Source organism: Pipra filicauda, unplaced genomic scaffold (genome assembly GCF_003945595.2).
Source record: "Pipra filicauda isolate LSUMZ 115617 unplaced genomic scaffold, ASM394559v2 scaffold82_size2718185_pilon, whole genome shotgun sequence".
Lineage (NCBI taxonomy): Eukaryota > Metazoa > Chordata > Aves > Passeriformes > Pipridae > Pipra > Pipra filicauda.
The window spans coordinates 158,813-175,586 of NW_024105009.1; the positions used below are offsets into that span (position 1 = coordinate 158,813).

The following is a 16,774-nucleotide window of genomic DNA, read 5'->3' on the forward strand; positions in this document are numbered from 1 at the left end:
CCATTTCAGCCAGGACAGTTTCCTCACGGATTAACAAACGAGACCAGCTCCCCGGGCAGTTGCACAAACACCAGAGCCAACACAGGGGAGGAGGAAGGGAGCCCCTTTCAGCAGCAGTGAGGCTGAGCAGCCAGTTCAGCCATCTCATGTAACTGCACCCTCAGACTAAGTTTCAGCTCGTTCCTTCTGCACGCTGCTCTGTGTCACCACTGCTCACTGCAGCACAGTGACAGACACGGCTTGAAATGTTTCACGTGAAGCTGGCATTAAATGAAATAAAGTGAGCAGCAGGTAATTCCAAACAAGCCTGTCTGGCTCATTTAGAAACTCTAGCAAAGATTTTGCAAGATGACCACACATCTGCACCTGGGAAAAGCTATGGGACATAGAGCAAGAAAGCATTCAGCCTCTGTTCAATCTTTGACCTCACAGCTGTGATCTCAGTATGTGCTGAATGCAGGTTAAAACAAATGAAAAAAAGGAAGAAAAGGAGAGCAAGAAAAGCTGGCAAGTCCCTGTAAGGTATCTGTGCTACACCATGGATTCCTGGTGTTTATTTTGCATGTATAAATGTTTATGAATGTTTTAGATATAAACTACGACCGAAAGTTTGGTAAGATTTGAAACTGACCTACCTTTCTATATATTTATTTAATCTTTCTGTGCCTTTTAATAGCAAATGTTCTAAGTATATTCCCAGATTACAAGCTTTCTTTTCAACATTTAAAATACTACGCCATAGGGAACTTTTTGCAGGATATGTGTTTAACGACAAACATCGGTTTCACCTCTCAGAACAATTTCATTTGATGAAAGAAAATGTTCTGCTCTTTTCTAAAACATGCTGTCTGCACTTTTAGAGTTTCTATAGCTGTGCAAAAATCCATTAGAATTTAAAATTGAGCCTCGACTAAATCACAATTATCATACAGCTGTTACAATAAGCATTAGTTTGACAGCTATGCAAAACTGAGTTAAAAAACCCATCATAACCGTTTATAACAGAAGTATTGGTCCCGTACCTATGTAACTTTGCATATGAACTCTCACTGTAACTAACTCATTTTCTTAGACTGGTTGTTATGAACATAGACCACACTAACCAAATGCCAGTTTGTCTATTGCAAAGAACCATCTTGAATTAAGCCATATAAAACCCCATGTGTTTGGGTAGGGCAGAAGTGGACAGAAGACTACTGGGCATAAAGAAACAAAGACCGTGGCAGTCACCATAAAATTTACAACACCAACAAAATAATTGTGACTGACTTTTAATCACATATAGCAGAAGATTTGAGTCTTAGAGCTGTGGGAGAAACCAAACAAGAACCGTGAGATCCCTCCACTCCTAAAAATCCTTCTCTGAATAAAACCTCAAGTCAGACATAAACTAAACCAGAAACCTCATCCATTACCACCTGTTCCTATTTCTCTTTCCAAGCAATTACGAGTCTCTCAAACTATTAACACATTCACCTGTTTTCTGAATACCATGTTTTTCTCTAGCAAATAACCAGCAAGCACATACCTTCTCTGCTATTCAATAGCTTTAGGCTGTGCCACAAAAGGACAGTTTCAGTACAGAAGTAAGGTTTTCTAGCAGCTACAGTAAAAGGTCAGAGTGGCAGTGTGCCCATCAAACCATCACAAATTCCTTGAGGATGCTGACAGCCTGTGTAAGAGGTGGGGGGGAAAGGGAAAGCAGAGGGCAGGAGCATCCCCTTAGCCCCCTGCTATGGGGCTGTGTGGCTGCACTGTCCCAAAATGCTCCTCAGCAGGAACGATCTCTGCTCAGTTAACACAGTGATTCAGGTGATTTCCACCAGCTTCCATCCCCAGTTCACCATCTTCTCCTGTTCCATGGGAACGGTTATGTCACAGCAGGCCTGGTAGCAATGTCCTTATAACACTTCACCACACATTTCCTTTCAGTTGATAAGAATAGTGCCATTGCACAGACAAAACAGTGCCTGCAAGAAATAAGGAGCAGGATAAAAAACAGATGGCTGAAGTGAAGTGCAGGAAGACAGGAGCAACGCTCGTAGGGAGGAGAAATCATTCCGGTGAGCTGAGACTGTGAACATGGCTCTCCACACAAAGGGAACATGGCCTGCCACGACACAGCCTGCAACAGCATAAATATGAAATGAAATTTGAATGAAATATTGTTATCTATATCACCTAAAGGCTGAATTCTTTTCCAGCAAGTACCAGATGAACACGACACACGTTTTTTAATTTAACATCAGGCTAATGCAGCTTCAGCTGTTTAGGTGACTACCTGTCAGCCACAATCAGAAACACCATTTTGAAAAATGTGAAGTGATCTGTAACACAAGTCAAGAACATGGACAGCATATTTCCTTACAGTACATCTGTACCTTCACAGTTTCCTTCCAGGCTGGTGCAAGTCTTGGCAGTGACAGGAATCACTCTTACATCCCAATCCCCCAGCAACTGGCTCCATCCATACAAAGACAAATGCTACAGAGGAACCAAAACACCTCTGCAAGCCCAGACTCTACTTAACACTGCGTCCAACAGGGTAAATTATTTCTTATTAAAATGACATGAGCTCCAAGAACCCAGTTCAGGAGAACTTCAAGCACAAAATATGATTCATAGTGTTTTCCCTCTTCTTGCTACAGATAAAAAAACAGTTTGAATGTTTCAGTCAACACATTATAAATGCATCATTCATCACCACGTACAAAGCCTTGAGATGAAACTTTAAAGAACTAAAGCAAGGTCTTCTTGACATTGTTTCCTGAAGCACAGCATAAATATTGTCAGATCATATATGGACGCAGTAATACTAATTTGATTGGTAATAGGTAGCAGGCATTGATCCAGTGAGCTTCAGCACGGTAGTTGTCTTGGGACTTTTCTACATGACATTTCAATTAAGGAATTCCCAAAATATGCAATTTGAACTGCATTAATATAGCAGTTATTAAAAAGATTAAGGTTTTGTTTTAAAACCAGGGTATTTTTTTTTTAAATATAGAAAAAAAAATCATCAAGTAGTCGCATTTCTTCTAAGATCCCTCAGAAATCCACTTTTGCTTCTGCACCACATATTCTTAAGTGACCTGGAAAATTCAAACCTCCCTCCTGGAATAGATGGCATGATCCTCAACAGATGATGAGAACTGGCAAAAGCAACATAGACAGGACATGTTGCTGTGTTGGTTTTGGTGGAAGTGAGTGACATGATCAAAAGCAGTTAACAACTAAGAAGTAAAATTGGAAAGGATGATAGGAGACCTTACTTTGCCAGGTAGTCAATTCTGCAGAGAACCTGGCTAAGCAGCTTCACGGGGCAAGGGTTTGTCCAAAAAACCACCCATCCTTGCAATTCTATGGGAAATAGGGAAGCTAGAGACTCACACCTCAGGGAGGTCCTATGATCTTCTTATTTAACATTATTGACTTAATTGCTTCTCAAATGCAGTGTCCACAATTCAGGAAGGGTGACAATAAATTGGAGGGAATCTAAGAGAAAACTGGGAGAATAACTAAAGTAGCAAAAAAAATTAAAAATATCTGGTAACAAACTTCAAAATATTATGTTCACGTTAAGAAAAGTAAGTAAAGCAAGAAGTTAAGCAAAATTCGTAAGAATTCATAGTCAAGAAAATATGATATTTAATGGGATTTTCAGTGTCAATGGGCTGTAAGTAAGATTCAGTGGTCAGAAACTAGAGGTAGCCCTCTTCAGATCAGAAATCAGAAATAAAATACAAATCAGTATATTTGTATACTTTACCAAGAACTGTGCTGAATTTTGCCTCACTGGAAATTTTCAACTGCACCTTCTAAAACGTAAACTCTAGTTTCAAACAAAGATTGGGGGGGAAAATAAGTCCTGTGGCCTGCATTATGAAGAGGTCACACTAGATGATTACACCAGTCCTTCTGACTTGATTATCTATTAATCTTATCAGACACATCCGACCACTTTCAGAACCAAATGCAAAGTCATCTATCTATAAGCGCACTTATTTTGATGGGGTATTTTTAGCCCCTGAGACTCTTTTACCTTTAAACGTCGCCGAGATGGGAACTGCGGATAAATCAAGCCACAGGACATAAAAAAGGCAGGCGACAACGAAAAACCTCATCGCCCAGAAAACACTCCTTTTAGCTGGCAGAGTTACACAATCAAAAAGCAACCCGAAGCCAATAAGATATCCCGTATTTTCCCCCCGCGCTTCCCGGAACTTTGCAGAAGTCTCCGCGGGACTGAAGTTTTAGCTGAGAGGAGGCTCCGCACGCCCCGGAGGGAAGAGGCTCCCCGGGCTCCGCGGGGCCAGGGGCGGGCGCGGGGGATGCCGGCGCGGCCGCCGCGGTGCCCCGGCCGCGGGCAGCTTTGTTCGGGCGGGCAGCGCCGGTGCCCGCGGCCCTCCGGCAGCCGCGCAGGGACGCGTGAACTCTTGAACCCGCGCCGCAGCCCGACGCGAGCCTCCGGGGCGGGGAGACCGCCCGCCCCGCCGGGACAGCGGGGGCACAGCGCGGAGCCCCCGCCGCCCCCCGCCCGCCGGGACGCGGCCTCCCGCCCGCCCCACGCCGGCCCGGCCGCCCCGGGCCCCGCTCGCCCCCCGCCCTGCCCTGCCCCGCCAGGCCGCCCTCGGCCAGGCCCCGGCGCGGCCCCCCGGCCTTGCCCGCCGCGGACCCTCCTCACCTGGGCTTGAGGCTGCCGGCGCCGCGCTCGTAGGCCCAGGAGGCGGCGGGCGGCGCGGCGCCCGGGGCCAGGGGTTCGGCGAAGCCGGGGGTCGCGGGGTAGTTCCTGTCCATCATCGGGGCTCCGCGGGGGGGGGCCCTGCGCGCAGGAGGGCGGCGGCGGCGGGGACCGAGCGAGGCGCGGCGGGGGAACGGCGCCTCATGCGGGGCGGGCAGCGCCGCGGCCCCGAGCGGCCCCTGCGCTCCGCTCCGCTCCGCTCAGCGGCGGGCGGCGGGCGGAGCCGCGGGCGGCGGCGGGGGCTGCGCGGCCGCCGGCCCCATGTCGGGCTGCGCGTTCCCGGGACGCTCCTCCCCCGCCAGCGCACTGGGGCGCACGGAGCTCCGTGTCCGGGGGCAGGGAGGCCGCGGCGGAGGGGCCGCCGGGGCCGCCGCCAGCAGCGCCGGCGGGGGGAGCGGGAGCAGGAGGAGGAGGAGGAGCTGGAGGTCTGTGAGTCGCGGCCCTGAGGGGGAAGCGCGGCGGCGGCGGGAGCGGAGCGTGGCGGGGGGGCGGCGTAGCCACCACCGGGGCGGGGTGGGGGGGCTGAAGGCGGGGACGGGCGGGGTGGCGGTGTCGGGGAGGCCGGTTCCTCGGCGGAGCGAAGCGAAGCGCCGGCGCTTTGTTGGAGCAGCCGGGGCGGGGCCATGTTGTTCCCGCGGAGGGGAAGCGCCGCCAGCCGCGGGCTCCGGGGCGGCCGCCGCCGCCAAGATGGAGCCCAGCAGCCGCCCCATTGTGCGGCGGGCTGTGGGGCGGCCCTGCCGCCCTGCCCCGGCCCCTGTCACCGCCACCATCACCATCACCGGGCGGGGACGCCGCTCCCCCCGCCTGGCCGCCGCCTCCTCCTTCCCGCGGCGGGGCCCGCCGACCCAGCTCCCTCCGCCTCCGCTTTTATCTGTCTGTATGTTAGAGCTTTCCAAAAGCCTCAGGCATTCCCCCTATCAGTTAGTCGTTGCAGGCCTGGAGCCTGGATAGAATCGTATAATGGAATTGCAGGATGGTCTGGGTTGGAAGGGACCTTAAAGATCATCCCGTTCCAACCCCCTTGCCACGGGAAGGGACACATTCCACTAGACCAGGTTGGTCAAAGCCCCCTCCAACCTGGCCTCGAACACTTCCAGGGATGGAGGCATCCACAGCGTCTCTGGGCAACCTATTCCAGTGCCTCACCACCCTCGCAGTTAAGAACCTCTTCTTAAATATCTAAACCTACTTTCAGTTTAAAGCCATTCCCCCTTGTCCTGTCACTGCATGCCCTTGCAAAATGTCCCTCTCCAAAAGTCAACTAGAAAGAGAACAGTAAGAATATCTATTTATTCTTTCTTTATTTTTATTTAGAGCAGTCTAACTTTAAATGGTAAAATGCCAGAGAGGTTCTAGAGGCCTACTTTAGCCAGGACTGCCTAAAGCAGTTCATTTTTATTTAGAGCAGTCTACGCCACTGGTTTGCAGACAGTATCTTCTGCTGTGTGCTCATTAAAACAAAGCATAAGGGAAATGGGCACCAGCTGCACAGAACAGGGTAGGGGCAAAGGGGACATTGGTGTTGGGCAGGGGGATGGTGGATGAACTGTGTCTTGCTTTCCCTGCAGAGTGAAGGTACGAGGGGCGAGATGAGCAGGAGGAATGTGCCTCAGAGGTAAAGATAAGGAATATGGTCTGGAAAAGAGGGTGACTGCACCTGAAGGCATTGCTCAGAACAGGAAGGTGTATGCTAATGAGTAAGTAAGCCTTTTGAAGATTCAGTTTGTAGCACTCCAGGCAATGCTGAACCACAGAGTGAAATGAATTCTGTAGTGAAATGCATTTAGAAACTTAGCTACAGTCAATCAGATTAGATGCTAAAAAAAAAAAAAAGAGTTACAAAAAATATCACCACTGGAATGAAAAGGTGGAGTGATCAGCGTTAAATGAGAAAGCAGAAAGGTAAGAGATGTCTGGAGGAAAAGCTGAGATTCTGCTTTTCTCATGCTTGGTTTCAAGAAGCAGCAAAGAAAACTACAGGAAGAAGCGCAGGCTCGGATGAGAAGGGAAGGGTAAGTGCGAAAGTCATCAGCGCTTGAGGAGACCGGAGAAGTCACCCAGAGGCCAGGGCAGAGGGTGGAGGGAGAAGCAGCAGCGCACCAAAGCCAGAAACCAGCAGAGTGAGTTTTCCTCGTGTTTGCATAAGTTAGCACCTGTATTGCTTGCAGCTGGAGCAGCGCATGTGGGGGGTGGGAGACCTTCTTTCCCTGGGAAACAGGAGGATGGCTGTTTTACATATGAACGAGGCCTGATGACAGAAAATTACTCCAGTTGTATGCTAATGGAAGTGCCATTTCCAGCGGGGAAGGACCCACGGTTTTTTATTTCCCTGCAGGATCTCTACTAATCTCCATTATATTATTATACTTAGAGTGCATTGTTTTCCTCAAATAGGCCTGAGAGGAGGGTGATACGTGGACCTAAGTAATACGAAATGCTGCAGTGCTTGGTTGTTCTGGAGTGAGCGTGTTGCTGTGGAGTTTCTTGCCCCAAATTTGGAACGATGTATTAATAAATTTTAAAACTGCTAGTGTCTTCTTTGATTTTTTTTTCTCTCGAGTAATGGCAAGATGAACTTTAAAGAGCACCATAATGTTGTGTATTTTCATTACAGGATCTCTCTAAAGGGGAGGCAGGGGTGTGTATGTGGCTGTAAAATCATGTTTCGTGAGAAATCACAACAAGCAGGGAAACACAGACAATTCGTTTAGGTCACTAGGTGAACTCATTGTCAGTATGCCACAGACACAATGTTTCCCTGAACACTGCTGGAGTAGATCCTTTTTCTGGTAATCAAATAGTGAAGCTGAGCAAAATAGAAATTGTGACAGCTGTTAAGTTTAATTTCTTTTACATGGTTTTAATAGTAGTGGAGTAGACTGAAAACTTAATTGGTAATGTCCATGACCATCAGATAAAGTCGGTTTATGCAGTGGTTTGTTTTTCCTGTGTATGAGATAAATCTACTTGTCCTGAGACCAGCCAGTTTTCTCATTAAATGGATCTCTGCTGTTTGTTGCCACCCACTGTCTAGGAAATCTTCCTCGAAGTCTGTGCATTTTATCTTTTTGTAACCTAGTGATATTTTGTAACACTGTTCTCTAAGACCACGAAAAGGTCTGCTTACAGTAAGTGCTTTTGCAGAATCCTGGTATCCAGAATACTTATAAACAGCTTTTCTGAAAGATCTGTTCAGTGATAAAAAAATTCCTTTGGTAGATCCTGTTTATTATGTATGTTACTTTAATGTGTAGATTAAAGTGTACGTATTAAAATGTAATTAGAAGTTGTATTAGACATATTAATAATTCTGAATATTGAAAATACTTTGATGCTTTAATACTAAATCAAATACTTTAATACTAAATCAAATACTTTGATGCTAATAAGGAATGCTTTTATTTCAAATGCAGCTGTTACTTGCTGTTTAGGAACTGAGCTTTGGTGGGCTTAAATGCCTTCTGAACTGTAATTCATAACTGAGTGCCTAGAGCCAGTAATGATATTGTATGTGCTTCTCTCTCAAGTCAGGAATTTAATATAATGCGTATATTTTGCTGAAACATAAGCTAATACAATTTTTCACTCCATTTAAGACCAAAATCTTGAAGCACTGTAACACAGTGTGTGCAGCACACCAGCCTGCAGCTGTGCTGAATTTTGTGTCGCTCATTTCTTTCTCTAAATGAACAGTCTCCACTTGGAAAAAATATCATGTGATGGTTAGGAGACAGATTTAAGTACTTAAGGTAATGATTTGATGGGAATCATCTGCCTAAGTTCCGAGGAATGGTCTCTTGCAGGTGTGGTGTGGCAGCAGGGCTGGGCTGGCTCAGCTGCTTGCTGACACCCAAAGGAGAAGGCCTTACTCTCTCTCCTTCCCTCCTCTCACTCCTGGTGATGAGGTCTGGCCACAAGGTGAGCAATGAATTCACCCCACTGGCAAAAGCACATTTACTGCTTTTTTTGCCGGCGGTCATTTTTCTGTAATTGTGCTGAGCTGAGTCAGCTTGCCTTTGCATGAAATGAGAAATGAGAGCTGGCTCAGGGCGAGCAGTTGTGGTGTGCAGCTGGAAGGAGATGTCAGGGATGAGCAGGGAACTTTTACTTTTGATGATGAGATGTTGTCTATGCTAATGGTATATTCAATATAGAAATCTCTAGAGTCCAGGAGTGCTGGAGGATATACCTCTGCAGTGACTGGCTCCTCTGCCTGTGTGCCACTTCAGCCAGAATCAAACCAGCTCTGTTGTAGAACTGTGTTAGCTAATATACATTGCTCCCTTAGGGAAACCTTCCTATTTTCCTCTTTCAGTTTAAATTATTTAATGTTACACAATGCAGAATGGCAATATTGCTTTCTGAGGTCTGGTTTTATGTTTAAAGTGACCGTATGCCAAATGAAATGCAGGATCAAATTAATGGGGAGTTGGCAGTTTTCTGTGGTTTGATCATAATTAAAGCAATATATCAATCACAAATCCAGGCCCAGAATAATGCTCCAGTTAATGACTGACATGGATTTATTTATCTGTATCTGGTTAATTAGTTAATTATTTGGTTCATAATGTGCTATAGTTATTATTCATGTTAACAGAAAAATTTCAGCCAGTGTTTGAGTGTGATTGAATGTTTTGTATGTTGTGTGTCATAGAATCATAGAATGGTTTGAGTTGGAAGGGACCTTAAAGATCATCCAGTTCCAATCCCCCTGCCATGGGAAGGGATACCTTCCATTAGACCACATTGCTCAAAGCCCCATCCAGCCTGGCCATGAACACTTCCAGGAATGGGGCATCCACATCTTCTCTGGGCAACCTGTTCCAGTGCCTCACCACTGTCACTGCAAAGAATTTCCTCCTAATATCTAATATAAACCTATTTTCTTTCATTTTGAATCCATTCCCCCTTATCCTGTTACTCCAGGCCCTTATAAAAATTCCCTCTCCATCTTTCCTGTAGTGTTCCTTCAGGCTGCAATTAGGTCACCCTAGAGCCTTCTCTTCTCCAGGCTGAACAATCCTAATTCTCTCAGTCTTTCCTCATAGGAGAAGTGCTCCATCCCTCTGACTACCTTGGTGGCCTCCTCTGGACTTGCTCCAACAGGTCCATGTCCTTCTTGTGCTGTGGACCCCAGAGCTGGATGCAGCACTACAGGTGGGGTCTCATCAGAGCAGAGGGGCAGAATCCCCTCCCTCAGCCTACTGCCTACCCTGCTTTGGATGCAGCTCAGGATACATTTGGCTTTCTGGGCCCATGGCCAGGTCACATCCAGCCTCTCATCCACCAGCACCCCCAAGTCCTTCTCAGCAGGGCTGCTCCCCATCTTCATCCCCCAGCCTGGATCGATGCTGGGGGTTGCCCTGACCCAGGTGCAGCACCTTGGAGCACCTTGGTCTTATTAAACCTCATGAGGTTCTCATGGGCCACTTCTCAAGCTTGTCCAGGTCCCTCTGGATGGCATCCTGTCCTTCAGGAGTGTCAACAGCACCACTGAAAGACAGGATGTACAAGACTGGCCAGGCAGGAAGCCACATGGTGTGTTACAGCTTTAGTGGTACTGTGGGTTTTCCCAATGTCACTCATATACCCATATGCCCTCTTCTTTCATGAAGAGCATTGCTCCTGTCCTTTGCCTTTCCATAACGGCTGATGCCTGGTTTTGGTCTTGTTCTGGCTCTTTCCTTGTGTTTAAGTGCTAAACGTATTTTTATTTTCTTGCTTTAAGAGGCTTTTGGCTAAATCAGCAAAGTGGGCTTTGCAGCAAAATTCTTAGCAAAATACTTCAGGGAAAATTTCGATGGGCTGAAAAGAATCATGGAAGAATAGTCTGAGGCACATGCTGGCTCAGCAGCTTCAGCTGCTGTTGATGGAAGAGGGTGGTTAAAGGCAGAGCATGCAGTTAATGGTGCAAGTCTGAGATTACAGCTTGGTTGTTGAAAGTGGGCAAAAAGGATTGTATTTCAGTTCATAATAGTACTCTGTTTTGGAACTATCACAGTATCATAAATAGTTTGCTAACATACTCAAACATCTTGGTGGTTAGTTTTCAGCGGCTAACTATTTGTCAACAAAAGCTCTAGAAATAAGCTTAGCAAATAGCCACGTGCTGAGAGAATGAATCTTCACAATTGTTTGGAAATAGTGTTTTGGAGACCTGAGGACATTCTTTTTTGAAAACTAGTGTTTCCAAGATAAAACACCCAAATAACTTGAACGTGTCCGTGTGAAGTTTGGAGAAGTTCAGACCAAAACTGAGCTGGGTCTGATGTATTAACAGATTCTGGAAAGTGCACAAAATGAAATTTCTGCAGTGCCTGTCTCAGTTGAATGCTGATGGATGGTAGACATCCCCTTACAGATCCTGGATGCTTCACCTTTGTGGAAGCTCTGTCTGTGCTGCCAGCCTACTTGAGCAGGAATGGGTAAGTAAATCAGATAGGCAGTAATAACATCAGTCTTGGTTAGGCCTGTTATTAATCACTGACTGTGTTGTTTGTTGTTGTAATTGTGATTCTGACCAAAGCATAAAATTGCAGTTGCTTAACAGATTAGATTTTGCATTTAATTTGGCACATGGCCTCTTTAAACATAAAGCTAGGCATTAAGGAATGTGTAAATAGGGAAGAAAGTGCTGCCTTTCAAAGAACACACTCGATCTTGGAGCCTCACAGCAAATAGTCTCTTTCTTTGCATTTCTTCACTTCTATTACTCTGGTCATTTATTTGATAACTTAAGTATATGTACAAACAAATGAAGCAAAATCTTCAGCATTCATTCTATTGAACTAAAACTGATCTATGAAATTGTGGTATATCTGACGTGAGTAGAGATGACTGAGCTGGTAGAAAGCTCACTGCAGCAATGTGTTGGAAGGCCTTGTCTCCTTCACATTCCCAATCCTCCTTCTGGTTGTGTGGTTTCACACCTTCCAAGGTGCCACCACTGGCACTTGTGTTGTCTCAACTCACCCACTCTTGAGAAAGCTGTCTGTGTTTTTGCTGGATGATTTATGAAGGGATCTAGTAAGCACCAGAACCAGGTATAAGGTGAGTGGGAGAAATGTGCAGTGGCGTATAGGAAAAAGAAAACTTAAGTAAAACCTTTGCTCTTGAGCAAACTCATAGTTTTAACAAGGAGTATTTTATTTTAACTACTCTTAGTAGATATTTTCCTTTGTATCATATCTGTGCTGGTTATTTAACAGTAAGTACTGGATGTTTATGTGTTTGGTACTTAGGAGTTGCTGATCTTTAGAGAAATTAAACTGAAGCTGCTTGAACTACCTGAGTGATCACAGGTGTTTCTTATTTCCTAAATGAAGTAGCACTGCATCAGAAATTTAAAACCTGTTACAAGGCTGTTTCAAAACTCATGTTTAACTGTACCAGTTTCTGGTACACTGGAATATTTTTCCTGACCTTTTTTTGAAGTCTGGCTGCTCCCTTTTAAGTGTGAGCTTCTGGAGGCTCCCAGAATGTAGGCAGCAAGATGCCTGCATCTGATGGCCCCTTTTGTTTCAGTGTTTTATTAGTCTGGGTGCTGTGGAAAAAGGTAGGAGTGAAAGAAGGAACTGTTTTCCCAAGAATTCTAATGGGAGTGAAGCATCCATCCCATCAAGTATCAGTTCAGTTGACTGATTAAAAAGATTCATTGAATGTTCAAATATAAGAGGAGATTCTGGTATTCTGTGGGGAGTTTTAACCAGCTAGCTCAGCTCAGCTCATCTTGTGTGGCTGGGAGAAAAAGCATAAATCCGACTATTATTTTCCAGAGGGCAAATCAGGAGTGACTTAATTTAGTATAATTTGCTGTGCTCCACTATTTGCTCTGTCCAGTTGCCCTCATCTATCCCTCCTGCCTCTGTGTAGAAGTTCATTCTCATTGCACCACATATACCTCCACTTCAGAATGAAATCAGCATTACCAAACAAGGAACTTCTGCTTCCTGCCTTTTTTGCATGCCTGTTCTGGGAGGATCTTGCTCACTTCACTAAGCCTGGCAAAGTGGTATTTTTCAGCCACACTGTTGTTGTTCAATCCTCTCACCAAAGGCATGACAAAAGGAAGATGGAAGGGTACAACACCTGCTTGAGTTGGCTTCTTTGTCTTGAAGACTTCATCTTCAGTGGCTGCAGTTCATGGTTCAGAACCTCAGATGCTGAAGTGGAGCAGGAAGCTTCTGTCCAGAGTAGAAATTGCTGATGTTAAAGAAAACAAACTATGGCCCTTTTTCTCTGCTGATTAAATGCTATATGGCATGAAGAATCATAGAAAAGCAGAATGGTTTGGGTTGGAAGGGACCTGTAATGGTCATCTAGTTCCAACCCCCTGCCATGGGCAGGGACATCCTCAACAGGACCAGGTTGTTCAGAGCCCCCTCCAGCCTGGACTTGAATGTTTCCAGGGGTGGGGTACCTACAACCTCTCTGGGCAACCTGTGCCAATGTTTCACCACCCTCATGGTAAAAAAAAGTCTTCCTTATATTTAGTCTACATCTACCCTCTTTTAGTTTAAAACCATTACTGCTTCTCCTCTCACAACAGCCCTGCTAATAAGTTTGTCCCCATCTTTCTTGTAAGCCCCCTTTAAGTACTTCAAGAAGAGGGCATGTTGTTACCAACTCCATTTAAAAAAAAAAAAAAAGAAGGTTGTCAGAGGGGTTTTTTTAATTAGCATTTTCTCTTTTGCTGTGATTAACTCGTATAAATATTTATTTGGAAATTGTTTTACAAAACAGTATCGAGACTAGCAGAGTTTAAAACGTTGCTGCCCCTCACCCAACAAAATGACAGCACTTAACATCAAAGTGAGAATTAAATATAACCAGTGACAAATGCATTCAAAAGGTCCTGACAGATAAGTAGAAGGAAATATGTTCATAAGATTAATTAACAACTGTCTATACAGTTCAGAAATGACTGGAAACAGTCAAAAATTACTACTTGAATAAAGAGCAGGGTATTTGGGGGGAAGATCCGCTTAAGATTTTTGAGAGGAAAATACATCCAAGTCCTTGATTGTGGAAATGATAGTCATAAATTTGTATCTGGTAGGAATTAACTGAAAGACATTTACAGTACAGAAAGAGCATGCTTGAAGTGTTTGAAAGATGGCTTTTAAACCTTGAATTTCCTTCTTGTTCTCTACACCCCATGAAACAAGTGAGGATATCAGCAGTAAAACTTTTGTTGGCAGGTGAGACTGTGGATAGAAAAGTTTGTTTTGTTGGTGGTGTTTTGCTTTTTATTACCTTGATGGTTCATTTAAACTTTAAACAGTGTTGATAATAGCCTGATAATTAAGGCATCTTATTCACAGCTGGTAATCTGAGGAGTGATAAGGTATTTTCCTATTCTTTCCAAATTTGAAATTTAACTTCTAAGGGCTGATCAGCCTCAAACATTCTAGTTAATATAAGCAGGCATTGTTGTAACAATAGAATACTCTAAATTGGGTTTGGCAACCACATTGTGGTAAATAATTTGGCAGAGCATTATACTTTTTATTACCTGAAATGATCAGTTATCTCATTTTTTGCTGCAATCCCAGTTCAGCTGAAGCCAATAAAAAGCTTCATAGACTTTGACAGGACCTGAATGAAATGCTTCATGACTCACAGTTTCACGAACTGTGGTGAGGAAGTTCACTTCCATGTGGTACTTTGGTTTTGCTGTACTAATGAATTCACAAAAAAACCAACAACCCCCCCCCAAAACCTACACATGCATAATGCTTATAATACTATTCATCAGAGGATTTGATAAATCAAATAGCAGGCCTTCCTATTGCAGCAATAAACAGGTTCAGCCAGAGATCACTTTTCTGACTCTCAGTTATTTGCTCTAATTATTCAACTGTCCTGATTTATAAAAAGTTGCATGCTGTAATCTTGTATGATGCTAAAATGCCTAAGTTTTGGAAAGCTGTTCAAGGCAATGGCTAACAGCATTTAGTGTGAAATGTTTAAACCTACTCTGAGAGAAACAGAACACCAGTGTTAACCACTGTTTTGTTTAGATATTTCTTTTTTCAACTATCATAGTAGATCTCTGTTAATTCACTTAAAATCCACACTTTCCTAACAGTCCTCGAAAGAGAGTCCAAAATCAAAACACTAATGATCTACATCTCTGTACAAATTAAATTGCTTTGCTCTTAAAAGTCCATGTCCTTCTCTTCCTATTGAATCATAGAGCGGGACCTTGCTTAGAAGGGACCTTGAAGATCATCCAGTTCCAACCTCCCTGCCATAGTCAGGGACACCTTCCACTAGACCAGGTTGTTCAGAGCCCTGTCCAACCTGGCCTTAGACACTTCCAGGGATGGGGCAGCCACAACTTTTCTGGGCAAGCTGTTCCAGTGCCTCACCACTCTCACAGCAAAGAACTTCCTCCCAATACCTAATCTAACCCTGCCCTCTGTCAGTTTGAAGCCATTCCCCCTGGTCCATCTACATGCCTTTGTGAAGGCCACTTAAGGACAGTTATTTGCTGTTTCATATATTCTAAGAGCAACTCCATTTCCAAAAGAAACTGCAGGTAAAATTTGAAAGTGTGGCAACACTTCCAAATTCACAAGTCACCGTAGTGTACCTTGATTTTTCTCTCTGCTAACCCTGTTGAATCACAAGTTCTAAAAAGAGACAAGATATAAGGTAAGAGTGTCTCAGGCCAGCAGTGAGAGTATGAAAGGAAAAAACCAAACTCAACCCAAACAACTGCTGTTCAAAGGCATTTTCTCCCTCTACAGGGAGAGGTAAGTTTACACTGTATTCAACTAAATTTTAAACTTTGCTCCTTATTTATAAAGGGCAGTATCTGTCTTGCAAATTGTTATGTTACATGCAACCAGTATTTGAATGTCAGTCAGTGCATTTTTTCAGTATATTCAGGGTCTAAAGTGCAGACTCTGAGTAAATTTGAGTGTTTTACTCTACTGAAGGTGCAGTTTACTCCCCAGAGCACCACAGCTGATGTTTAGGTTATACCATCTTAAGGTTTTTGATTAATTAAGAGGACAAGACTTTTGCTTGTATTGCATGGAATCATTTGCAAATGATTTGTAGGAATAGCAGAAAAATGAAATTTCCAGTGATTACATTGGATTCTGCACAATTTCTGTAGTGTATTGAAAACATGATTTTGCCAGATGGTAACTGTGGTATCATTAAAGAATCTCTGGACTCTTGCAAGCCCTGTGAAATGCCTTTCCTTGAAAGTCTTCCTATCAGTTCCATTAGGTTTGTAATTTTTGAATCCCAGGAAAAATCTAGAGATAAGTGTGCTCTAAAGCTGAAAATGCACATTCACAAATTTAAAAATTGTTACCTAAATGAAAAGGAACTATGGGAGAATGTTTTTGCAAGCTTGTAATTCCATAGCTTCATCATAACCTTGTATTAAGTTATCAAAATACCTCACACAATTCAGTGATTTCAGTCTTACAGAACAGTAACCTCCAAGAACTTCAAAATGACTTCACAAGTCAGGTAAAAGTGAATTCTCTCAACAAGAAAGAAGCTGCAAAGGTATTTGTGACTTGTCAAAAGCCAAATCTGATGCTGAAGTTTCATGAATAAGAACACCACTGTCCACTGATATCAGCTGTGTTTTGTGTGTTTTTCATTGTGGAGTATTGTCAATGCACTCTCTTTATATTCCAAGACTTGGAGCATTTTCTTAATTACAAAAGCATTTAAAAATCTCAGACCAATCCTCTGCATCTCACTTAACAGCACTGTAGGTTCTAGCATGTTAAAAACCATCAAATTAAGTGAAATGTTACATATAAATATCCAGCCTTTATTAAAGTGCACTTTAGGCACCAAATTAGGTGCCTTTAGGATTTGCTGCTGACAGCATTGATCCAATGAGGGGCAAAAAGGGGGACTTGTTTCTTTTTAAAAGACTTCATTGCATGTGTGTAACTGTATAGCCACTGTCAAACAGGAAAACACCAGCCCAACATGGTGCCTGTGAGATCCTTGGATATGGTTTCCTGGGGCAGGGAGATGAAGGGACACAAGTGT

At 44.1% G+C, this 16,774-nt stretch overlaps 1 protein-coding gene and 1 long non-coding RNA gene across 6 annotated transcripts in view; one reads left to right on the forward strand and one right to left on the reverse strand.

The window, feature by feature from the left end:
* The window catches only part of QSER1 (glutamine and serine rich 1), a 44,053-nt gene extending 39,170 nt beyond the window's left edge, over positions 1 to 4,883 (reverse strand). For 2 of the 4 annotated variants that reach the window (XM_039390479.1, XM_027735698.2), the window contains exon 1: positions 4,685 to 4,883. In XM_039390479.1, coding sequence (XP_039246413.1) covers positions 4,685 to 4,800 — 116 coding nt within the window. In that variant the 5' untranslated portion in view covers positions 4,801 to 4,883. Of the gene's footprint in view, positions 1 to 4,042; positions 4,095 to 4,684 lie in introns of those variants that run through there. The other 2 variants (XM_039390478.1, XM_027735700.2) reach the window with 2 other exon arrangements.
* Positions 4,670 to 7,274, forward strand: LOC113995547. 2 transcript variants are annotated; one of them, XR_005566922.1, is made up of 4 exons: positions 4,670 to 4,782; positions 6,310 to 6,438; positions 6,701 to 6,861; positions 7,136 to 7,274. It is a non-coding gene; the product is annotated as an uncharacterized LOC113995547 (long non-coding RNA). The 2 variants fall into 2 exon arrangements; XR_003543450.2 differs by lacking the exon at positions 4,670 to 4,782 and adding an exon at positions 4,977 to 5,166.
* Positions 7,275 to 16,774: the final 9,500 nt, after the last annotated feature.